Source organism: Equus asinus, chromosome 7, assembly GCF_041296235.1.
Source record: "Equus asinus isolate D_3611 breed Donkey chromosome 7, EquAss-T2T_v2, whole genome shotgun sequence".
Classification (NCBI taxonomy): domain Eukaryota; kingdom Metazoa; phylum Chordata; class Mammalia; order Perissodactyla; family Equidae; genus Equus; species Equus asinus.
In genome coordinates, this window is record NC_091796.1 from 22,906,957 (window position 1) to 22,932,020 (window position 25,064).

Genomic DNA, 25,064 nt, shown 5'->3' on the forward strand with positions numbered 1-25,064 from the left:
TTTAATATTAGAACATAGGAAAATAATCAAGTACCAACATAAGCCCTTTGCATTCTATAAACTTGTGCTCTACACACTAGCCAACTAATTAAATTGTAACATTTATTTCTCCAAATAATTGAATTTCAAACTAACACCTTAAGAAAATTGCCCTTATAAAAAGTTTTCCTAATAAAACAGTCACATTTTAAAGTTCATACTCTAAACTACTGTTTTCTCTTTTCTTGTGAAGATGTTATGTCTTGTAAAGAAGTTTTAGTACCAGAAATAACCATCTAATCATGACCCATTATTACCCCAAATCTAGTATCTATAGGTAAAGCAATTCTTTCAAAACAAAATTTACATTCACAGTTAGCTTGGAGAAAGGAAATCATGCCTGTTCTGTGATTATAGCTTTATAAAGGTAATCTACTGTACTGGGTTTCTGAGAACAGTATAGTAACAGAATTTCTTTTGGTTCTTTTATCTAAATGTAAAGGACCTCTCCGTTTGCATACCCTGGAACGTGATTTCTGAGTCCTATTGGCTTATAGGCGGCCATAACCTTAACAAGTATCTATAAATGGTCATTTTATACCTTACAGTGACCTTTCGGCTCTAGGTACAGAAATCCTAGCCATCTGTGTACAAAAATATTAGCACCACCAAATTCCCTCATTGACTGTCAATAAAATAATTATGTTCTGTAGTAGCAAATATGATAGAATAAAATTTCAAAATATGACTGTTCCTTCTATATCAAATAAAATCTCAAGTATAATAAATTCAAGTCATAATTCTGTTAATCTAAAAAGAATACAATACTTACTCAACTACAATATTTCTTTTTAAACAAATGTTGTTCCTTAAAATGGTAATAATCAGGGGTAAATATTAATATATTTGAGAATTCTTTTGTTTCAAACAGAAGAAGAATATCACAATAGCATATTGTTTTCATCTTTCTCTTCATCAAAATATTGGGAATGAAAAAACAGTGTTTTGATCATCCCGTTTCTTTCTTCTTGGTAACAATCCAAGAAAAACAATTTTTAATTTATAATTTATTAAAAGCTAAGAAATAAGATGGAGGGAAGGAGAGGAGAGTAACAGGCTTTCCAGCATCTGGGCCTGCTCTATCCTTTCTGAAAAGTCAATGAACATGTTAAATTTTCTAGCAGTGCAATGTTCCAGAGATGACCACAAGAGCATAAAAGCAGGAGTGTTTATATTTGGTTGCTGCAAGCATTACATATTATAGAAGAGTATGGACTGTGATATTTGTGTATGTATACACACATATATATTTTTGTATGTATATATATATATAAAATTATATATATAAAAATCACTTGAAAGAGCCAATTTTGCAATCCAAGAATTCTCTCTTCAGGAAGGTTATAAATCCATATTTAAATATAGTCAGCATCCAGGGTCATTCAATAATGCCTTATTCACATTTCAGAAGAAAACATTTATCCTTTGCCAGAGTAGACTTTCAAAGGAATTGAGCAAACACATGCACAAAATAGTTTATATCAACTTCTATGTTCTGTCGTGGAGAAAAGATGTGAGGTGGGTGAAAAACTAACAAAAATGAGCCATTAAAACAAGAGAAACTATAAGATGTTTTCCAAGTTTCGTTTATTAACAACCTACAATAATTGTAATAATCTACTTGACTTTCATTTGGCAATCTCTTAATTTGAGTGACACATCTGTAAAACATTTAACGTTGTTGCAAATAATAATGTCTTTTTTTAGCGTGATATTTATTTCTGGTTATTTTCCCTTAACTCATTTTTGTCTCCCTGAGTTCACTTACTTTTCTCCCTTCTTATTTTAAATTTATTTCACTGTTCTTATTCAATATAATGCCTAAAAGTATGAGGCTAACAATTTCGAGACATTTCACCAGCTCCAAAAAATAATTCATTTGACAGAAGCAAATCTGATCAAAGTCACAAAATAGAGCTTCATCAGAACTTTTTGCAAAATATGGCAAGGAATTGTACATTGAAGTAATAGCTACCAAGACTAAGTTAGATCCGTTGTATATGTTATATTGCTGGTACCTCATGATAAATCAGTAAGGAAGGCATTCACACTCACATCGGATGGATAGAGAAACTGAGGTTCGATGAGGTTGGAAACATTTCTAAGATCATATTGTTATTAAAAGGGAAAGCTAAGATTAAAAACCAGAGTAGGATTTTCTCTAAGACTCATATAATTTCCCTGCTGTCTCCCAGAACTTAGAGAGGAGTTAGGCCAATTCCCTCAATGAGGCCCAAGGGATAGTGAAATGATTTCCCTGAGTGCCCGCAACAAGGTGATGAAAGAGTCAGGCCACACCAATCCTGGTTTGCTGCATTCTACTGTATGGCTTTGGCTTATTTTCAACCGTGAGACATACTTGAAATAAGGTGATGTTTCTAGAAAACCATTTCTGGCATTAGGCTTCTTATCTTCTGCTATACCTAGCTTAATTTATATCCTTGTGAAAGTTATATCAACTTTACCGGCCAGAAAAACGCCAATCACTGGGTAATATTGCTTCATAAACATAACCTTATTGGGCCTGAAGAATGGCCTGCAACATCTATATTTGTAAGGGAAAAATAGGGATGATGATGAAATAGTCTGTTCTAGTTAATCAGCCAAGAAACAACGTCTTTCTTTATCCCACCTCCTTCAGTTGTTTTACTCATTCCCACATTCAGCTGTTCCATCTAGCACATATGTCTTATACTGGTAAGTATACGTAAATAGACATCTTTGTTTCCTGATGGAATAGCCTTTAATTATTATAACATTTAAATATTATAACATTTATAAAATCAAGTGTACTATTCCTTTAATTAATTCAAGTGTGGTAGAAAGAGACGTGGGATCAATGACACTCACTGCCCTGCTCTGGAACATTTCTTCACATGAAAGTTACCATTCGCCCAATGAGGTGGATGGGTAAGTGAAAGTTATACATGTATAGGTAATGAAATAGTGAAAATTTCCACCACTTACCCTCGAATTAACTACTTCCAGGGAGACGTTCTGAGGCGGGGCACTTGGCACTAAAAAGAATAAAAGAAGGTGAGATGATTACTGCCAAAGCCATGAAAGAGAAACTACAACCCTCTTTGCAAAGAGAAAGCCTGTCTTTTTCACAGTTCATAATGATAATTAAGTAGGTTGATCCAGGTGGCACTTCAAAATTTCCCTGGAGAGGGGAAAAATAACTGCATTTTAAAATTTTTTTCTCACTTGGTGGGCCAGTTATCCATTTAGGGAGCCCCCAAAACTGTTAGGCAAGAGAGCACCTGCCGTGATGCCAGATACTGCTATTTAATTACAGCTTTCCTGTGATAATCTTCACAGAGAAACCAATAAAAAGGCACAGGAGATTTCCTAGAGTGGTTTTAAAGGCTTAAGTTATCATGCATTTCAAAATCTGCATGGTTTTAAGATGAAATATGTCATTCTAATGGTCACTCATGTTGCTTAATCTGTTCAATGCAATCTTTATTATCTCTTAAAAACTGAAAAGAGGAAATAGATCCCTTTATTTAGCTGTATGTAATTAAACCTATGTGTCATAGATGCAAGCAGGTTACCAAATAGCATTTGGTGAATCAATTCTAGGAACAAAGGAGCAGTTTATCTTTCTTTGTGAATTTTCCAGGTATTTTGTTTCTCTTGCCTGAATTTTGATTGTCTCATTCTTTCATGGAAGAAGGAAGACCATAAACACCTTTCTGTGTAATACTTGTAATGAATATTTACTATATCAAAAAGTTAATATTCTATCATTTGAGTAATTCAAAGACAACTATTCACTGAATGGCTGTTATGTGTCAGTCACTATTCTAGATATTTTGGATGAATCATAAACAAAATAAAACTTTCTGCCCCACAATAGAAATAGAAGTATTCAATAAATGCTTAATACATATTAACCTATAAAACGAGTAGTCTCTATCCTGTTCAAGCCAAATCGATGAATTTAGTAGATAAGAAATGCTCTCAGCATCTTCAGAAATTTAAGGGTCATTTTTTTGTCATGTTCTCCCTTCTTTAACATGAACTTGGACAATATTTATGCTTTTCTAGGGTACTTAAATTTCACCTTGAATTTACCTATGCTTTATTCTGATTTTACCTTCTGAAAAGTAATAACGATGAGGGCATGCTATATGTCTGATTAATCTTTTTTATTCTCCAAACTGATATTCAATTAATATTTACTGACTCAATGATTAAATGAGCAAAAGGATGCTTGCTTAAATGTTAGCTCCTGGACCTTTCTGAACATGATGGGAATTGTAATCACTTATTTTATTGTGATTTTGAACTTCTTGTCTTAGTGCTTAATATAGTTTGTAGACAATGTAGCTTGTCATAAAATACTCACCAGTGGAATTGTTTTTCATTAACTAGATCAATAAATGTTCTTTCAAAACTATTTCATAATTTAGAAAATAGACATTATTATTTAATTTCTTTTAGTTCATATTACGGTCTTCTTATCAAATACAGAATATAACCCCACAGGGACCAGGATTTTTGTCCCTTTTGAAGTTGCATCCCTAGTATTGACAGGAGTGACAGGCATGTGGGTCACATTCAACAAATATTTGTAGAATTAATTAATTAATTAATTATAAAAGCTTTTTCATATTCTGGGTTTCAGTCACAACAAGATTTCTTTTTGAAATTTTGGTTTTTTAAATTAAGGTATAACCTATATACAGGAAAGTACACAAATCTTGTGTGTATGACTGGACAAAGCTGTATGTGTGTGGGTGTTTTCCCATTTAAACACCACCTAAACTACAGTGTAGGATATTTCAGCACCCTGGAAAGCTCACTTGCCTCCCAGTCAATACCCTTCTAGAATAACCACTATTCTGACTTCTAATACCATAGGCTAGTTTAGCTTGTTTTTAAGCTTACAAAAAAGGAAATCATATTTTTTTTCCAAACTGGCTTCTTTTGCTCATTATTATTTCTTGAGATTCATTCATGTTGTTTCAAGTGCAGTGGTTCTTTGAGTTCTTGTTTGTTTTTTGTTGCTTCCTAGTATTATATGACTGTTCTTTTTATATTTATCCATTCTTTTGATGAATGGTATTGGGATTATTTCCAGTTTGGGGCTATGAGAATAAATATGCTATGAAAATTATTGTGCATGTCTTTCAGTGGATAATTGCACTCGTTTTCTTCATTATATACATAGGAGAGGCAATACTGGTAGGAGCAGAAACTCTTGTGAGGTTTCCACATATGTTAAGCTTTAATAGATACAAAGTTTGCCAAATTGATTGTACCAAATTACACTCCCACTAACAACGTAGCAAGATCCAATTGTCCTATATCCTTACCAACATTTGTTTTTTTCAATCTTTTTAATTTTATTAATTTGGTAGGTATATAGTATTTTTATCTGTTTACCCTGAGGACTAGTAATGTCAAGCGTCTTTTCACGTGTTTTGTGACATCTAGATATCCTTTTTTGTTGAGTTTTTAAAGTATGTTTTATTAACACAGATCAGTTTCCCCCAAAACTCATCTGTAAAATTTTCATTCTTTTATATCTTTTATTCCATTTGCACGTTACTATTATTAAAACATTAAGATATTCATTTTTTTGAGCTAAAATAATCAAAAGGGCTCTTCTGCATCTGGCAATGTTCATATCTTCTCATCTCTACAAATGCTACATTACTGAAATAGACTTCCCTGAACTACCTTCACAGACCTTTGGCCAGCCCAGTCCAGTCTTCAGGAAAGGGAAGAACGCACAGGCTTTAATAAGATGATCTCTGCATTTTTATTTAAAAGAGGAAAGATTAGAGACAGGCTTGAAATAAGAGTGATGTGTGTGATCAGAGTACTAAACAAACATATCCTCACAATGAGGAAGAATTCAATATAATCCATATTCAAATTATTCTGTAAAGCATTGAAAATTAAACTTTGTACAAATTCAAAAAAAGCTGTGCTCTCAATCATATAATTTCATAAACTTCTGAAAAATATAATGCCTTAAAAGCAAAGTTTGGAAATTATGTCTTAATATTAAGGCATAATAAATCACTCCTTAAACATAGAAAAATATTCTTAGTTTATATTTCACATGGTGGTGTAATATTTACATGTCATATTATAGTTTACTAATCACATTACACCCATTTTTTGACCAATCAAATAATATAAAAATATAATTTCAGTAACACGAGCTGAATTTATGATAGGTGATTAAATTTTGGAGGAAGAAGGTAACAGATTTATCATGTTTTGTTCTAGGTTCTGTGCTAGCTGATATGTAACTCTCAAATGTTATTTTGATTTAAGTTTATAAATGGCATTTAACTCTTCAATTCCAGCAAGCCAAGAATATATAAGAGAAAAGAAAAACATGTGCTCTCCTTTTGGTAACTACCACAATTTGAGAAGTATCAAGATTATTTTCTGTGTTAGGAATTGTAAGCCAATATAATAAAATCTCAAAGATCCTTACAACAATGGTATTGTCATATTTTGTCTATTATATTTACAATATAAATTTCTCTTACATTTTATTGATAGCACAATGGCTATTCTTGCCTTACATAGTCAGGAAAGAAAGTAGAGAATTTTTTCTACAGTAATTTTAGTTATTGAGCGCCACTCTCTCCTTCTCACTATCAATTTCCATATTATTTAGAGATAAATAGATACAATAGATAGGATCAGATGCTTGGTGGAAGTGAGTGGAATCCACATTTATCTGAGCCTCTTTTTATTGGTCTTCCCAAGATATTTCATTGCTTCAGGAAGCAGAGGGGATGGACATAGTTCATTGCTTCTCTCTTCAAAATGCCAAGCAATTCATCATTTACAATAGGTTCATTAAAGCCAATCAGAGGTGTTTGGTCTGGAAATTCCCCTCAATATGGTGGAACATGCTGGTTTGAAACCCATGATGAGGAGTCATTCTGTGGAGTAGGTAAAGTTCTCACATTTGTAAATTAATCTCCATTCAGACAGGTACTTGAATTCCTTCCCTTAGCAAGTATGTGCTGTCCTGTATGCATAATTTATGGATTGAAATAATTCATATATAATCAAGAGCTTTTTACTTTAAGGAATTAATATGAAAAATTTATTATCGAAGAAGAGAAACTCAATATGTTTTCACAGTAAGTCATGCATCTTTACTTATAGACTCGTGTGAACTGGCTCTGCTGCTTACTAGCTTTTGTGACCTTTTTTTGTATTAGTTTCACCATCTGTAAAGTGGGGAAAATTAGTGTATCGTGAGGGCAAAAGGTTAATAATGCAAAGTGACTAGAGCAGGGCCTCACACTAATAAGTATTCAATACACATTAGTGATAGTAAGAAGCACATTCCTATAGTTGAGTTTGCCTATGAAATTGAGTCCATCTGCTTTTGGACACAGGGCAAGCTGGCATGGGCACTCATAAATGTTCATTCATTCATAAAATCTGTTAATGACTTATCCATCTCAACTACTTCAAGAGACAGTATTTGAGAACAAACTGGCAAAAGTAGTTACATCCCATACTAAATTTTAGTCTGCCCAGATCTGATGCTCTGCAATCTCAGTGAAGAAACGGATCGTTGTAAACCAATGACACACTAGGTGAAGGAATTTGAACAGGAAACAATGTTTCTTCCAAGAAAAACAATTAAAGCGGAGCTTAATTAGAGATGGCAGCTCATTAGGATAAAAATCTTTATAAGCATCTTAGCGTAATGGGGATGTCATTGGGATAATTAATTCAGAAAAAAATTTATTTTAATTTCATTTCTATTTTTATTCAATTTTTCTGTGGTCCTAATATAAATTTTTATGATAAGGATATCTCCGACCGGATAAGAAATATGATTCTGTCTACAACAAAGATGCATTTAGACACAGTTATATATTAAATTAGCCACGCAAATGAGAAGTCCTAAAGATAAGACTATACATGTGAAAAATTGTACAAGTTTGGCTGAACTGTCTGATTAATTCAATAAATATTTACTGAGGTAAGATGAATACAAACATGAAAACAACATCACCTCTCATATTAAGGAGCATGTAGCACAATGAGAAAAAGAGACATGTGCCTTGGCACAGATAACATTTATTAAACACTTAAAATATGCCATGGTCAAGTTTTAGGTGCTTACGTGGGTTAGTCCATTTAATTTTCACATATCCCTTTTACAGCATCCATAAAGTCAAGAAGAGGGCTTCATGACTGAGGACTAGAAGCAGGTGCCTATTAAATGTGATTAAATACATCTATATATGATGCGTGACCTCAGCACGGACAGCTTCAGTAGAGAGGAAAAGAATCAGCGGGACGTAGAGAGAAGTGGACTGGATAATAAGGGAATGGGAGCCAAGATACAGGATTTTTCCTTGGAAATTAAAAGAGATGAGTTGATTGTAAAGATGCATGCAGACGAGGTCAGGGAGCCCGCTCCCAAGGGACCATGAAGTTCCTTCTTCCTCCTAACAGATAAATCTGATAGAGGGAAGTTAGTGTCAATTGCACTGTGATGCTTGTGGGATTACGGTTATGAAATTCTTTTATTAAGTGACATGAATTTTCCAAGTCCTAAATGTTGCAACACTTCGAGATGATAATTCTTGGACTAATGAGTAATAATCTGTTTTTCTCACTTATAACATTTAAAACCAAAGTGGAGAATAAGGCCACAGTATTACAGTTCAGAGTGTGAATGAAATCTACATAAATTATGTAAAATATTCATTTTCATTTGTTTTCCTTTTATTTTTATAATTGCAAGTTGTGAAGTAATTTATTCTGCCAATAAATATTCTGTTCTGTCTTTAATAACAGAATCAGATGGATGGGCATAAGAATTAGATTAAAAATGATGCTGAAGTGGTGTTACATATAAAATATTTTTTTTAAGTTGAAATTGCAATTGAGTATTACTCCTGTGTCTTCCTTATACTGTCCTTAATAACATACATGCCCTTCCTCATTCCACTGATACTGTGTGAAATACCCACTCAGATACTTTCCTAGATTAAAGAATGATGGATCTGTCAAGTAATCACAAGTTAAAGTTATCTTTTTTTTAATTTAAAAGATCAATAATTTATAAAATTATACACACCAACATGGAAACTGTTGCTGGAAAGAACTAGCTTATTGCCTTTTTAATATTCATGGAGGTCACATCTCTGCATTTTTGCACCTGCCTGAATATTCACTGGCCCCACAACATACATTAAATTTCCCAACGTTTCATTATTATCCATTTCTTAGATATCCAGTTTTGTCTGCCACTGCTTTGTCAAATCCATCCACTTCATTAAGATTTCTTCCTCTCTTTTATGGCATTTAAGAAAATACATCTGATCTTTCATTTGCTAGGCAAAGTACAACTAAAAGCATACATTTTCAATTTTAACACTTTCAATGCTGGATTATTTAGCCTAAATCTTTATGATGTATTTTAAAATTAAGAGATGTGTGTAGGAAGATTGTCTATCATTTACACTTTTTATCATCTACTTATTTTTAGAATGAGAAATAAAAGAAACACACCAATATAATTAGTCTACACACCTGCACAAATGTGTGTCTTTATAGAAATAAAGAAAAACACAAAGAGTTATTTTGAGCTTTTAGACAGTAGTCACACTTTGAAGATTACCTATTAGGACATCCTGATTCAGAGAGTATACCTTTTGAAAGTTTGAATTTGATTAGATAGATAGTTTGAGGGAATTAGCCAAATTTCTAATTTATGCTAATATATTCCATAAACTTTTAGTTAGGAAATATTGAAAATGGAGTCTATGACATCCATACAATATTATTTCATTATCATAACAAATACGTGAGTCAAGTTTCATTGTGTATAACTTACCATCAGAAAGCGTAACCACTGTTATATCATCAGTAGACACTCCTGGCCCATAACGATTATAAGCTAGGAATCGAAGAGTATATTCCGTGAATTTTTTCAGGCCTTCCAGCTTATAAGACAGTCCATCAACTTCTATATTCTGGAGACATAAAACACCAAAACTGTTATTCAGGAGGCACATTAAAGCAGAAATGGCAACCATTCTGAGCAATGAATGATTTGGATTTTAGACTCTTACTCACAAAACTACACTCTAGCTTTATAATGAGTTATTGTAAAACCTAACTTGTGACATACACGCCCCCAATAAGCCCAAACCACTCTATAGACTCCTAGTTAAAATAGCACCATGCTATTTTTACAGTCATTAAGTTCCAATTTGCTTAACACCACCCAATACATTGAATGGTGTGCAGTATTCCGCCCACACCAAATGCTGACAGGCGAAGGCAGCTTGTAAATCCATGGGAACAGAGAGCTTCTCCTGTACCCTAAATGGAATAATTCACCAAGCAGCAATAGATTTCTGCCTTCCCTTGCTGAAATATACCCACAGCTCTTGAAACTGACAGATACTTTGCCACAATTTTTCTCTCTCAAAATGCTGTGAGGGAGTTTGGAACTGTTTTCAGCACTTCACAGCTGCAGAAATGAGGTACTGGAGGTGAAGGTCACTGAGAAATCAGAGTCACTTTGCTCTAGAAGACCCATTATTTAGCTCTCCACGATGATGCTCACACTCACATCTATCTCGGCTAACATTGGTTTTGAATTGATTTAAATGGATTGGTGAAATGCATTACTGAAGAGCTAAAATGTGTAAAAAAAAAAGTGGATAGAATAGAAAGGTGAAAATAAGAACTAAATAGCATAGAGACAGCAGATAAACAAAAAATTGGAATGAATGATTACACAGGAGGAGCTCTTAGTAATTCTTATCTTATAATATAACTTGGGACTTGAACTATTTCTGAATATGACTATTACAAAACATTTTTTTAAATGAAAAATCTCCATCATGCAATTTAGGTGGAAGCCTAAAGACAAGACTATGCTTGCAAACTTCACCACACATCCTAAGAACTCCACTATCTCAAGGTCACCTCTGGATCATTCCTATTTAACTACACACTTGTCGATATATCTTTTTCCACATGAATTTGAGAATCTGAAAGTAAACATTTCCATAGTCATAAATATGTCACAAAATAGAACTGCTGAGTTTCATGTGCCTCCCTAAAGCCTTAGTTACTCTTACTTTACCTGAAAACCTAACTTACCTATTTTTAGGTGTCTGTGCTAACCACAGATTAGAAGCAAAATGTAAGAGAGACGAAGGTAGCCTTCTGAAGTGGGGTATAAAGAAAACAATGAAAAGTGATCGGTGACAGCCCGATGGTGGAGAGAGGACAGAAATAACATCAAATATATGACAAGAGCATGTTGGCTGAGGTCATTGAATATGATCTCAATAATCCCTGAGGATAAGGGCTGAAAATGCAAATGCTTTCTAGGACCAGATGGATTAATACAAATGTGGTTACACTGGCCCAGGCCACTACCTACTCAAACAAAAAATTTGCATCCTTTATATTGACTTCATCTTATGGCCCATTTGTCTCTCTTACCACCAGAATTCAATTAAATTGTTTAAAGTTTCCAATAACAAAAACTTCAAAACTGATCAGCTACCCAATAAATGTGCTGGACACTGGACTGTATCAAGAGCTTGCAAATCTCTTCCTACAATAAGTGTCAGCAGTGGGGACCATTCCTCTACCTACCTGTTCCTTTCCCGTGGACACCTCAGTGCAGAACAATCTGTAACCTTGGACTGGACCATTTGCATAGGCGGGGGGTTCCCAGGTAATAAGAATTGAGGTAGGTGAGGTAGATACAGCTTGCAGGTTTTCTACTGGCCCTGGAACTTGCACTGTATATAAGAGAAATTGATTAGTATAAGAGGGTTGACTTTGCCGAAAAAACCAAAATTACATCTTTTACAGTTCAAGGAAGTTATCACAGCATGTACTATTTTTAGAACCAGATAGAATAAGAATATGAACACATAAAATATAAATATAACGTAATAAAATTTTAGAATCATTTCATTGTAAAATTCAGAAGAGGGCTTATATTAATCCAAATTACTTATTTTATTTTTACAGTTGAGGAAACTGGTCAAGGAATATGAGACTAGGATAATGGCAGAAAAGGAGGGAGTTTCTTGATCTGATCTAAATTCCTAATGTGGAAAATTTTCCACTATGCTAATACGTCTTTGCCTGTGTATTGTTAATAACTGCAAAAGGAAAAGAGAAAATACTATTAGAACTTAAATGTCATGGTTCTACTTACAATTCAAATAGGCAGCACAGCTATGGATAATTTACCACATTGTCTATATTTAAGTCAGCATTTTAAAATCTTTCCCAATTCTGGGTCCTTTAAATTCATTTCAGGATTTAATTTTCTATTTCACTTTCTAGTACTCCATTTTCCCTCATAACTGTTGCTTCACTTAATCAAGGATAAGCAGTTTTCTCGTTAAAGAAATTAGATAACACAAGTCCACAATCACTTAACCAAAACACTTGTGTCCAGATGCGTTTTGAGATCCAGAAATTTTCAGATTTTAGAAAGGTAACGTGTTGCATATGCAGTGTTTTCTGGAACACCTCTAGTTGGGTCTGTGGTAACAGCCTGTTATCAAATCATGTATTTAGAGCAAAACACATGACATTCACACCAAACAGGATTATTAAAGACAAAACACAGCCTAACATAAGGTCAGATCAGGTCAGGTTAGGGTATGAAATGAGTTAAGAAAATTCTACAGATTTTGAATTTGTGCATACTTTTTGTTTGTGCTTATAAGTCTGAATATAAATATACAGTTTAGAAGTGGTAAATGCAATAGCTGTGTTAGTTACAGTAATCCAAAATAAATAAATGGTCTCACCATTGCAGGTGTAAAAACAACCTTAAGTTAAACGTGCTATGTATTTTCCCAGCCTTGGATTCTACTGAGCTTTGGACAGATACACAATTTAGGCCTCCAATGCAACTCTGACTTTGAACTTCCACAGCAAAATAGCGTATGAAAACCTGGCTGATACAATGTCTGATGATACACTTCTTAGGTCAGCGTGGAACCTGTGTCTCTGGATTATTTTCAGAATTTGTTCCATGGAACCCAGACTCTTTAAAGCATTACTACTCACACATTCATTTGGAAAAAAGATTCATGTCAGAAGCAGGTATTTATGTGACCTTCACATACTTTCCCACCAGTCTCCAAATTTTGAGCATCCATGTTATTGACAATTCCTTTCATTTCACCTTATCGACTGATTTTTTTTTTTAAAGATTTTATTTTTTCCTTTTCCTCCCCAAAGCTCCCCGGTACATAGTTGTGTATTCTTCGTTGTGGGTTCTTCTAGTTGTGGCATGTGGGACGCTGCCTCAGCGTGGTCTGATGAGCAGTGCCATGTCCGCGCCCAGGATTCGAACTAACGAAACACTGGGCTGCCTGCAGCGGAGCGCCCGAACTTAACCACTCGGCCACGGGGCCAGCCCCTCGACTGATTTTTAACAATTTTGTAAAAACTTATTTGGAAATCATTTTAAACCTATAGAAAAATTTAAAAACAAGACTAGTACATGGAATACCCATGTTCCTTTTATCAAGATTTACTCATTGTTAACACTTCACTCTACATACTTTATCATTCTCTCTCTCGCAATCTGTCTCTCTCTAATCAGATTAAGTTGCATAGATCATGGCTTTTTACCCCTAAACACTTTAGTGCATATTTTCTAAGAATGTGAATGTGAACAATATAGCTGTTAACTTCAGTGCATTTCATATTAAAACAATACTTTTATCTAATCTTCATCTGTATTCCAATTGTGTCAACTGAACCAATAATGTCATTTAGGTAGCATTTTCCTCTCCAATTCAGGATGCAGTCCAGGTTCAAGTTTGTATTTCATTGCCAGATCTCTTTAGTCTCTTTTAAACTGAAACCGTTCCAAAATCTTTCATGATCTTTTAGGCCATTTACATTTTTGAAGAATATAGGCCGTTTTTTTTTTTAATAGAATTTTCCTCATTTGGGGTTTGTCTTTGTTTCTTCATGTTGGATTTAGGTTATACATTCCAGGCTGAAATGAAACATAAGTGACGTCTGTCCTTCTCAGGGCATCACATCCAGAGGCACAAGATCTCTGTACACTCGTTAATGTTAATAAAGAACATCTTGTCCAAGTGCTGTCATATTTCTCCACTGTAGAGTTAACTGGTCTCCCTGCATCCCCCGACCCCAGCCCCCTGTTCACCGCTTACAAATAATAAGCAATCTGTGGGGAGATACTAGGTTAGGACCATGTAAATATCATGCTCTTTATCAAATTCTCTTGGAGTTAGCGTCTATTAATGGTTCTTGATGCAACCAATTTTACCAGAATGGTTACAAAATGCTGATTTTTGTCTATTCAAGCACTTCTGCCTTAACCACTTGGCACTCAGCATTCTGTTATAGGCAAGTGCCCATATTTCTCTCTTTAAGTATCTATTATCATGTGGGCACATGGATTCCTACTTTCTTATGATCTATAATTCATTATTGTCTTTAATTATTTTGGAGTTCAAATTGTCCCAGATTTGGCCACTGGGGTTCTCTTTAAGCTCGTCCCTCTGTTCTTGTGACATGCCCCATCATTTACTGAAGCACTTCCTTTTTTTCTGGCATAATATAGTCCAGGCTCATCTTGATCCTGCCCCAGCTCTGGAATCAAACATTTCTCTAAAGATTTCTGGTTCCTTTTAGTGGGAAATGGTATTTGAGACAAAGATCTGGGTGTTAGCTGTGTTCATAGCTACTTGGGCATCCTTGTTTCTAGACTGTTTCAGCGAACAAGAAACATATGAATATATGTACAAAAATACATACACAAATGTTTATGAGTGTACATATATTCAGATATACTGATACATATGCATGTTTTTCATGACTTTACAGAGATACCTCCCATTTCAATCCATCTCTACAAGATTCATTCTTGCCTTCTCCATTCCTCTTATATGTATCCTTTCTTCCACAAGGAAAACTCTGTGTAAAGTATTAACTGAATGTGTTCCTTCTTGCTCTGCCTTGGTTAAACTGAAATGGCATTGCTGACTGAACATGGCTCATTCTGAGAACAAAGATTCAGAATTAAAAATGTCCACACTTCAAAGCCATTACTCCTGCCGTGAGATGTATCAACTCCAGGTGGTGTCTAGGAGAAAAGAAGGGGAAGAAGTGTTTGGGGAGTTTTCGCTTATGTGTTCCACTGGGGCACAAGAGGGTGACACGAAACAATTCAAATTGTCTTCAATTTTTCAATGTTTAAGGAGCAAAGAAGAAGAAAACGAATTTCACCTCCCCTAAACCATCACATGCATAGTTGGGGTCAACTTTGCCGACAAGGTCGAAGTAATGAGAAGGAGTCGTGCCCAAGTCACTCTCAGAGTTTCCTAAGGCTCCTAGTGTGGCTGGGAAGAGAAGCTAGAAATGAGCCGTGAACCCCGAGCGAGCCACCTGATAATCTGGAAGGACAAGCTGAGAGGGCCATCTAGCATGTCAGGGCTGGGGGGTGCACAGCCTGCCTCACTGTGACTCTGGGTGCATGGGAATCAGATATCTCAACCACACGGTGACTGCCATCAGGCCTTGTAGGGAGAAAAGACTACAGGGATGTCTCCAGCTCAAGGCAGCATCTCCACAAGAACAAACGTTAGTTCATACTCTTCCCTGATAAGCCCAGCTGTGGCTGCTTAGTGTCCTGGTTGTTTGTTAGAATGATCAAAACTCTCCACTTAGTCTCACAAATAATAGGAATAGCTGTCTTCTCCACAGGCATATGTCCAATGCTAGGTATACAGAAAGTATTCAATAAATGTGTATTAAATGAATGACTGTATATACAATTATAAATGTTATGGCAAACCACAAGCCTAAAATACACTATGTAGTCAAACTTGTTTGATTTTGTTGATTCTGCATTGTTACCACAAGTGATCAGAAAATAGTGTTTTCCTAACACACCTGATGAGAACTAAAGTTGGTATATATGTGTTTGTTGTATGCATATGAGCCTGTATGTACTTTGCCCACCGTGTAAGCTAAATGTATATGTAGCTTAGTTACTGATGGGAGAACATCAGGGGGTAAGTACCACAATCTGAATTCAGTTAATACGGGTAGTACTAGCCCTGATCATGTGTTCACCAGCTGAATTATTGTCGTTTCTTAATGGTCATTAGACACCATCAGGAAAAAATGTGTGTTTGGGTTTCCAGAAGAATTTAAGTAGAGATAACAGATACCAGAAGTAAAAAGAAGAATTCAAACCACTTGGTTTAAGTAATCACAAACAAGAGTACGTGTTTTTACCAATTTCCAGCCAAATGATAACATTTTCTTTGTTGGTATAAAGTTTCCAATTGTCTTTTTCTGAAAAAGGATTGCTTTTTAGTACTAAAGTATTTCCTACTTTAACTTTTTGTTTTAAAATATAATTTATTTTATGATCTGATTGTATTGGTAGATTTTCTTTACTATCCTCACATATTAAAATAAAAATACCATAATACTATGTTGTTCCAAGTAAATATAAACATGAAAGTATCAAAGAAATTGCATCTTATCATAAATACTCATATCTTTATCTATTCTAATCTAATATATGCAAGTAACTCATTAATTAATGTCATCTTAACCAGCTAACTTTTTAAATATAGATACACATAGATAGAGATATTAGACATATATAGACTAGATATATATATAGACATAGATACAGATATATCATCTGGACCAAAATATTACCTGCACATGGGATATTCTTTTTCACAACACTCCCGCTTCTGTCAAGACTACGTGTTTCATTTAAGCTATTAAATGCTTAGTCTTCATCACAACAGTGCTATAAACTCAAATTCCTGAATTCTCTAATATTTTCTTTTGAACTATAATGTTAACATAAGTCTGTGGATAACATATTGTGTTTTATGTTGATTCTGGAGATATGTGTATGTATATATACATATATATACTTGTGTATTTATTCAGATCCATATTTGTAAAGTATATTTAAGTATAATATATACTTACATATAATATATACTTATATATTTACATACTTTTAGATGTGTGATTTGCTATATGCTTATTAGGAAGAGAGAGAGAAAGAGAAAAAGAGAGACTCAAAAATTTTCCACAATAGGAATTAGATGTGAAATCAATGCAGTTAATAGCTTCAGTCTTCCACTCCATTACATTTCAGTATGTCAGTTGAGAACCTTAACAGGCTTAACTGCTCATCATTTCCAAGATGTCTTTAATAATCCCTACTGATCTCCTCAGTTGGACAATAATTTTGTGGCAAACTGCATCTAATTTCTCTCCATCTCTATTCAAGTTACCTGTTTCTTCAAAGAATGGAAAAATTTCAGAATAGATGCATAATCTATGCAAGTAATCCATCAATCAATGTCAGCCTAACCAACTACCTTTTTAAATTTCAATATGGCATTATGGTAGAAATTCATTAGAACATCTTTACCTAAGAACGAATTAAATACTTATGTTGGAGTAAATGAGATGTATTATATGTCACTATTTGCACTGGAAGCAATAATTTCTCACTATATATATAAATTTATAGTATAACAGAGCATTTTTTAATGAGATATTATTGCACATTAATCAAAAAATAGCATATAAACGTTAGCTGAATCTTTAATACAGCATAATTTATCACATATAATCATATTGAAGACAGGATGTGTGTGTGTTTGTGTTGTATATATGAGTGTGTGTGTGTATGAGAAAGAGAGAGAGAGATGGACAGAGAGAGAGAGGGAATATTACAGTTTAATGAGCTACAATTGATTAAGATGAGAGTCAGAATGTATGGTTTCTTTTCCCTACTCTATTTATGATAGAGGCCAGTCATTGACATCAAGGGGTCCATGGATCCCCTAAAATTGTATGCATATTTTCAAGAATGTAATATGTACATTTTTTTAGGTATAGGATCCATAGTTTTCATCATTAGTGTCTATGATTTCCCAAATGCTTGCTCCCAATGGATTAGATAATATCTCTGGATTCTTTTGGTTCTGAAAGTCAGTGATTCTTTATCATTGAATCATTGGTAGTAAATGTTAACTTCTTTATGATGTAATAAGGTAATACAATTTACTTTGTGATTTCTCTTTAAAGAGACATCTTCAACTTTCAATAAAATGCTACTGTTTCAAAAGCTGAAGCATGTTTGTAAAACAGACTTTCATTTCATTTTCCATATCATAGGTAAATCAGAGGCATTTGAATTCATCTGCTCTAATTCACCAAATATTTTAGGTTTTATGAGATGTTAACGGTTTCTGATGATCAAGAAGTCACATAGCATGCATGAATGAACACCCTGTTTTCTTTTTCTTTCCCTTCCTTGCTGTTTCTATTCCAATATCTATCCACTCATCTACCTTCCTGACTTTTATGTACTGTAAGTAATTCTAACTGCTATCTCCAGTACTGTAAATATCAATCAGACTAAAGCCTAAATTATGATTTATCAAATATATGGTTCTAAAAATATCTTGAGAGTTTAAATAATCCTTTCCAAATAAGAATGTGAATATAAGGTTTTCATAGAAAAAGCTTTAGCAGGATCAAGCCATGCCACTATCTTCATGATACTGCATGAGGCTGATGCTTTTCCCCCATTACACTGATGTTTCTCAGCTGGAAGTCCAAAATGAAGACAAATGTTAGTGTCAGAGAATATGTAGTTGAACATTTGAATATTTAAAGTCTTTTCAAAATGACTATGTAATGCAGTGTTCCTAAATCATCCATTTAACAGCCACCAAATCCTTTTCTTTTTAGAATTAAAGTAACAGTGCGTTTGAAAAAAGTATCACGTGTTGTCATTCAAAAAATGACCTATAATTCACATGTCCTTAATTCAGGCCAGAATTCTGAGGATGATTCTACCTCCTTATTCATTTGCTAATTTAAAACGATTCTTGAGGCTATTTTTAAAAATGGGTAGTAAGGGATCTAAGCAATTATCTGTTGTGATCCAAATGGATTTAGACCACAAAGCTCTATTTAAGCAGCAGCTTCCAGGGCCGATGATCTCACTGAACGTGTTTCAAATGCAAGCCGTTTCTGAAACTATTTGCATTTATTGATAATAAAGTGCATGCTTTGATTGCCTCTTTGATTTTTTTTCCTCCTGTAGTTAACAGCTTTAATGATATTTCTATGAAATCTGTTTCTATTCTGTATGGGGAATGCAACATCAAAAAGCCTGCAGGCAATGTAATTATTAACATAATGAAAACCCTTCTTGACTGAACTATACATAGTTAGGAGATATGACAGTAATTTGGCAGGGAAGAAGCGCAAACTATGGGGTAGATTTCCATTGCAAAACCGCAGGAGTCTGACAAGGTTTGGTGGGAGGAAACAGTTATTACCTGATCATTTTACTTTTGGTTTTAATTGGTGCTTTCTGCTAACTCACAGTATACTCAATTGTGTCATTGTATGTGTGAGTGTGTGTGAGTGTGTATAGATATATACAGATATACCTGTATAAACACACACACATATATATAATACATATGATTTATATGACTTACATATTACTTCTATACACACACACATAAATGCTAATATATTAAATGATGGATATTTTTGACAGTGTTGTAGAAGAAACTTTAATGATTCTCTCTGATTAAAGTAGTCTTGAAAGTAGCCTTCTTGTGATTGATTCATCCTAGAACTGGAAGTAGTTTTACAAAAAAAGTGTTTATAGGAACTGACCTCATGATAAAGTCTTTTCAGTGGGCAACTCAGGTTTTCACTAACACAACCCAGAAGTAATAGCCCTGGTGAAGCACGTAGAGTATTTTGAATTTCACTTCAGAAAGCACAGGCTTGCAAATGTAAAGTGCGGTGGAGATGTAGATTCCTGACTGCATATTGAGGTCTCAAACCACTTAAACTGGAGATTTCTAAGTAATGTCAAAGGCAACTGTTTTTATGATCTATAAAAATTGTCTAAAAGATACCATATATTGAAGTTAAAAACTTGAAGTTTCAGTCAAACGTGCTTAAGTTTCGTGTCACTGAAGGCATGATGTCATATAAACCTAATCATACCGGCTTTTTTTTTCCTTTAAAATATGTTCCCAGATTAGGTTGGGTTCGTCTACTTTCCATTGTGATTGAAAATTTTAGACAGAACTATCAGCGGATTTAGAAATCTAGTCGTATTTTTTATGTGTTTAGCATACACTGCTATCTCCAGTATTGTGAATTATTATGGTAAAAATTTTCAAGGAACTTATTAGGGCAGAGAAAACACAAACACACACCCATACATACAAACACCTAGAGAGGAACAATAGGCTGAATATATATAATCAAGGCTAAAATCTCTCTGGACAGACAATAAAGTATGTAAGAATTCTAGAAGTAGATCTATTGATGAAGTACATAGTAATCGGGACAGTTACGAGAAGTTCGTCAAGAGTATTTCTTGAAGAAAATTAAAAATTGTACTGATGGAAAAAAAAAGGACAGGGGAGTTCAGATGTGAAGGAGGACTCTGGTGAGTCAGGATACATGGGTGTGAATGAGTTTAATGGGTAAAATGGCCTTAATATTAGCCTTTCCGGAATAGAACTTACATGTTAGTGAATGGAGAGAAAAAACACTATATATTTTGGGGAAGGCTTTAGATGATGAGGTCTTTAAGTAAAATTAGTCAAAGTTAGTCTCATTACTTCCAAAGTGAACTAAATTCACGATGGCATGATTAATCAGAAAACAGCCCACAAGCATAGAATTATCAATTATTAAATTGCTTTTCTATTTTGTTAGAATTATCAACAAATCAAATGATATTCTACCAATTTTAGGAAAATGTAGTGTGTCTCAAGATACTTGAAGAAAGTTTAAAAATTCATCCACTTTTTTCAAGATATTTGTCTCTAAAACTTCAGTTTGGGAACAAGTGTTTAGAAATGGAAAAAAAAAAAAGACCTCATGAATTTCCCAAGAAATTGTCAAGGACTTTAGAGAAATTCCAAACAGAAATAACAGAAAGGTGAAACCATCTCTGAGATAACTGCTGAAAAAGAAAATACCCCAATGTGAATGAACACCTAAATCTTGAATCCTGGATCAAAAACCTCTCTCTTCTATTTAATAATACTGTATGCCTGGAACAAATTACTTAAACACTCTGCACGTAATTTTCTTATGGGTTCATAATTTCTACATAACAGGGCTATTACAAGAATTATATGATGCTATATACAAAAGCAAGTGTTCAAAATAACATGGTAGTTAAGATTATTGTTACCTGAAATCAAGTCCCTTAAACTTTTACAAATATTGGTTCCCTCATCAGACAATTGGAAGAAGAAGTACTTGCTCTTCTTAATTCTCAAGACTGTTAGAAGAACATGAAAAGACAATCAAGGTGAAAGGGAAATGAAAAACAGCATTTCATAGATGCATAGGGTGTAGCATGAGTCCTGACCAGGATAATGTTTATAAACCAAACATGGCGAAGAGAGTGCCTGATGAAAGAATGGAGATTTGCCTAATGTGTCATAATCACAGATATAAGTTAAGTCTTTTGACTGCCTCATAAATACTCCACATAGAGTTACTTTTGTGGTTATTATACAGACTGCAAATTTATGTTTAATTCTTGTAGAAGAATTCCAAGCGTAAATCCCTAGGAAGGGCATGCGTAGGCCACTTGCTTGCTTCACACTTATTTCTGACTCCTATATACTTTAGGATTGTATTTCTGCACACAAAAATGCCAATTCTCTATCAATAGATATGCATCAGAGAAGGAGGTATCTTCCACTTATGTGCCACCGGGAGTGTTTCCTATGGTGATAATGTAACTAAATCCCAGGGACCTTTCTCAAAGTTGGTTTGTATTACGTTCAGTATGGGGAGAATCAATATTTGATGTTTGTAGTTTTAGTAGAGCGATAAATGACATGTACAGATTGCTTTTATTGAAAAGCCTTGCTGCCGTGTCTTAGAAGAGAAGGAAGTAGCAATCTTTTTCAGACAGTCCAGGGAGTAGGTTTTTCTATATAACAAAAATATTTTACCTTAAAAGATACTGTCTCTAGGAAGAAATTTATTATTTGTCTGTTTCCATGCTTTAAAAGATAAGGAACTGCCTTGGGTAAACTGACCCTTGTGGGAGGGACCATAAGTTAAGGAAGAAACGTAGAACTCTATTCTCTTATCATGTAACTTTCACAGAAGTCAGAGATCTGGGCTACTCCGATCGATGCAGGAGATGCCAGTGGATCCCATTTAATAAAGCTTTGGTGAGAAAGACTAACAGTGAAGAGTGTGGCCTCCAGAATTAGAGACCTGGGTTCAAATTTAGTCCCCTGGCTCAGGCTGTGTGGCCAGGGTCAAGTTACTTATTGTCCTTGAGTTTAAATTTTCTTATCTTAAAAATGGGGTGAATATCAGTACCTACCCAATGGGCTAGTTGTGGAGATTAACAATAAATAATTTATGAATGGCATCTGGCACAAAGGAAATGCCCGATAGATGGTAACCAATCTGTACAGTGTGTCAAGCATTATGAGAATTGACAGGAGAAACAATGAAAGCTTCTTTAGAATTTACAGTCTAAGGTGGTACACAAGGAACTAGGAGAGGGGTCCGGAGAAGGTGGGAGAGATTGTCAGAGGCAGGACTACTCTGGGCCTTAAAGACTTTGGGAGAGTTTTGATCTTTAAGAATAGGAAAGGAGTTGATGAAGTTAAGCATTTTGTACTTTGTCCGCTACGTAAAGAGTGAACTTAAGGGGGCAAATGTGGATTTTGAGAGAATATTTTATAGTACAGAAGAGAGAGGTTAATGGTTTGAATTAGAATGATGGCAGTGGAGACAAATAGAAGGAGAGAGATTCAAAAGCTATATGCAAGGTAAATTCAACAGCATTTGATGGATTGGAAGTAGGGCAGTGAGAAGGATGGAAGTATCAGGAACGACTCCTGTATTTCTGAGTTGCATAGCTGGTTCTGTCTGGTGTTGTTCACTGAGATGGGGAACACTGGCCTAAAACTAGACTGGGCAGGTGTGTGGGTGTGTGGATGGGTGAATATTACAGCTTTAGCACCCACATTGGGTTTGAGTTACTTCACTATACACGGAAATATCCATCTGGTTATTTATCCCCATATGGACTGTACAGCCTAATCTTTTTCTTCACTTTTATTTCTCTTTTAATTTCTTGGGTTTACAGCTAGATACTTTCACACCCTACTTCTCTGAATGACCTCATAACAGACTTTTTTCTTCTTTATTTATTCTTGCTGCAATTTTCTTCTTTCTTTTTCTGTATATAGTCATCTGCTATTCAGGAACATCAGCTAGTCTCCAGATTTGTGATCATCTGTTTGTTTTGTTCCTACCTAACTTAGCTCCTCTCAACACACTCTAATATTTTTTAAGGCACTTAAAATAATTACCTGAATTAACAGATCAGACTTTGCTAAGGCACTTTTTCTGAGTGACATATATGCATGTTGAGGAATTTTGCTCCCTTACTCTCCTGATATTTGAAAAAAGAGCCCAAGATAAAATATCTTTCCTAACAGTGGCAACAATAAAAATTCCAATAACATTGAACCTGGGTACACATCTGACCTTGACACTACTGAAATTAATATTCACTTGGCGATTCTGCTAACATTTATCACTGAGGAACACCTTTAATGCCCTTACACACACATGCATGCAAAGGGAAGATTGATAATCACACAGGAGAGAAAACCTAGTCGTCCTCTATCTCTAAGAAGGATCTAAAAGGCTCCCAGTCTGCTGACTGAAGCACCCTGAGGATTAAGTTTATTTTATTTTCAGTATTCAAAAGATAAGAAGTTTATTAACCACATGGAAGATCTGGACTTGTTCAGAGATAGCAGCAGGAAGACAAATAGACTTCAGCAGCAAATCATCTCACAAAAGTTGGACAACGACTTTAAGTAAAACTGAACACTGGGATACCAGTGCGCTGCCCTGGATCAAAAGATTCCTTTTCTTTCCCCAATCCCTCATCCTTTGGTTTTATTTTCAGTGATGCCATAAAGTGTCAGACCAAAAGGAAAAGAATATCTAACTCAGGTATTCAAAGGCTATTGATTATGATGTTCAGTAAATACAGAGTAAAATAATGAAAATAATGGCTAAATATGAACATTATTTAGATAAGTCTTGCAGAAATATTTCTTTGAAAAGGGTTAGATTTAACCACTGTGCTTGAATAACTTCAAAACTCAATTTAATATCAGACTGGTAATCTTGACTTCCCCTTGGTTGGGTATAAGACAAAAGAGTATACAGCTAAGTCATGATTGTTCAATATAAATATAACCTGAGCCATGAATGCTCATCTGTAATTCGAATTTTCCAGCAGCCAGATTTAAAAAGTAAAAGTTAAATAAGTGAAATTATTCTTAATAATTTAAATTTAACCCCATATATCTAAAACATTGCCGCTTCAAAACATAATCAATGTAAAATTTGTTAATGTGATATTTTATACTTTTTTATACTAAGTCTTTAATACTCAGTGTGGATTTTATACTTATAGCACATCTCATTTGGGCAAGCCATATTTCAAGTGCTCAATAGCCACTTGTGGCTAATGGCTACCATATCAAAAATTGCAGATATAGGTAATGCTACTAGGATAACTCAAGAACTACTTGATTGGAATGGGGGAAAATTCAATATTTCCAAAGAAAGTAGCAAGATTGCTATGAGAACATTGAATTATAAAGAGAATGTAGGACAAATCATATTCAAAGTGATAAAATTAATCAAGCCATTGGCATAATCTAAAATAAATCAGTGATATGTTAAATATATTATCACATTATTATTACTGGTTAAATATTATGTTAAATGATGAAACATAACTCCAGAAGTAGCATCGAGTCATTTCTGGAAGTCCTAGATATTTTTGTGAATGGCGTGGACTGAACTATAAGCCAATTAGCCCCCCTGAAGAGTGGAAGTAATAATAATTATTTTTTATTTCACAGAAAGGTAGT

General features: G+C 34.4%; 1 protein-coding gene across 2 annotated transcripts in view; it reads right to left on the reverse strand.

Annotated features, from left to right (window-relative positions):
* The window catches only part of DCC (DCC netrin 1 receptor), a 1,085,205-nt gene that overhangs the window by 274,828 nt on the left and 785,313 nt on the right, over window positions 1–25,064 (reverse strand). For both annotated transcript variants that reach the window (XM_070513040.1, XM_070513039.1), the window contains exons 10-12: window positions 11,671–11,819; window positions 9,887–10,025; window positions 3,007–3,056 (exon numbers count right to left, since the gene is read on the reverse strand). In XM_070513040.1, the coding sequence (XP_070369141.1) occupies window positions 3,007–3,056; window positions 9,887–10,025; window positions 11,671–11,819 (338 nt within the window). The remainder of the gene's footprint in view (window positions 1–3,006; window positions 3,057–9,886; window positions 10,026–11,670; window positions 11,820–25,064) is intronic.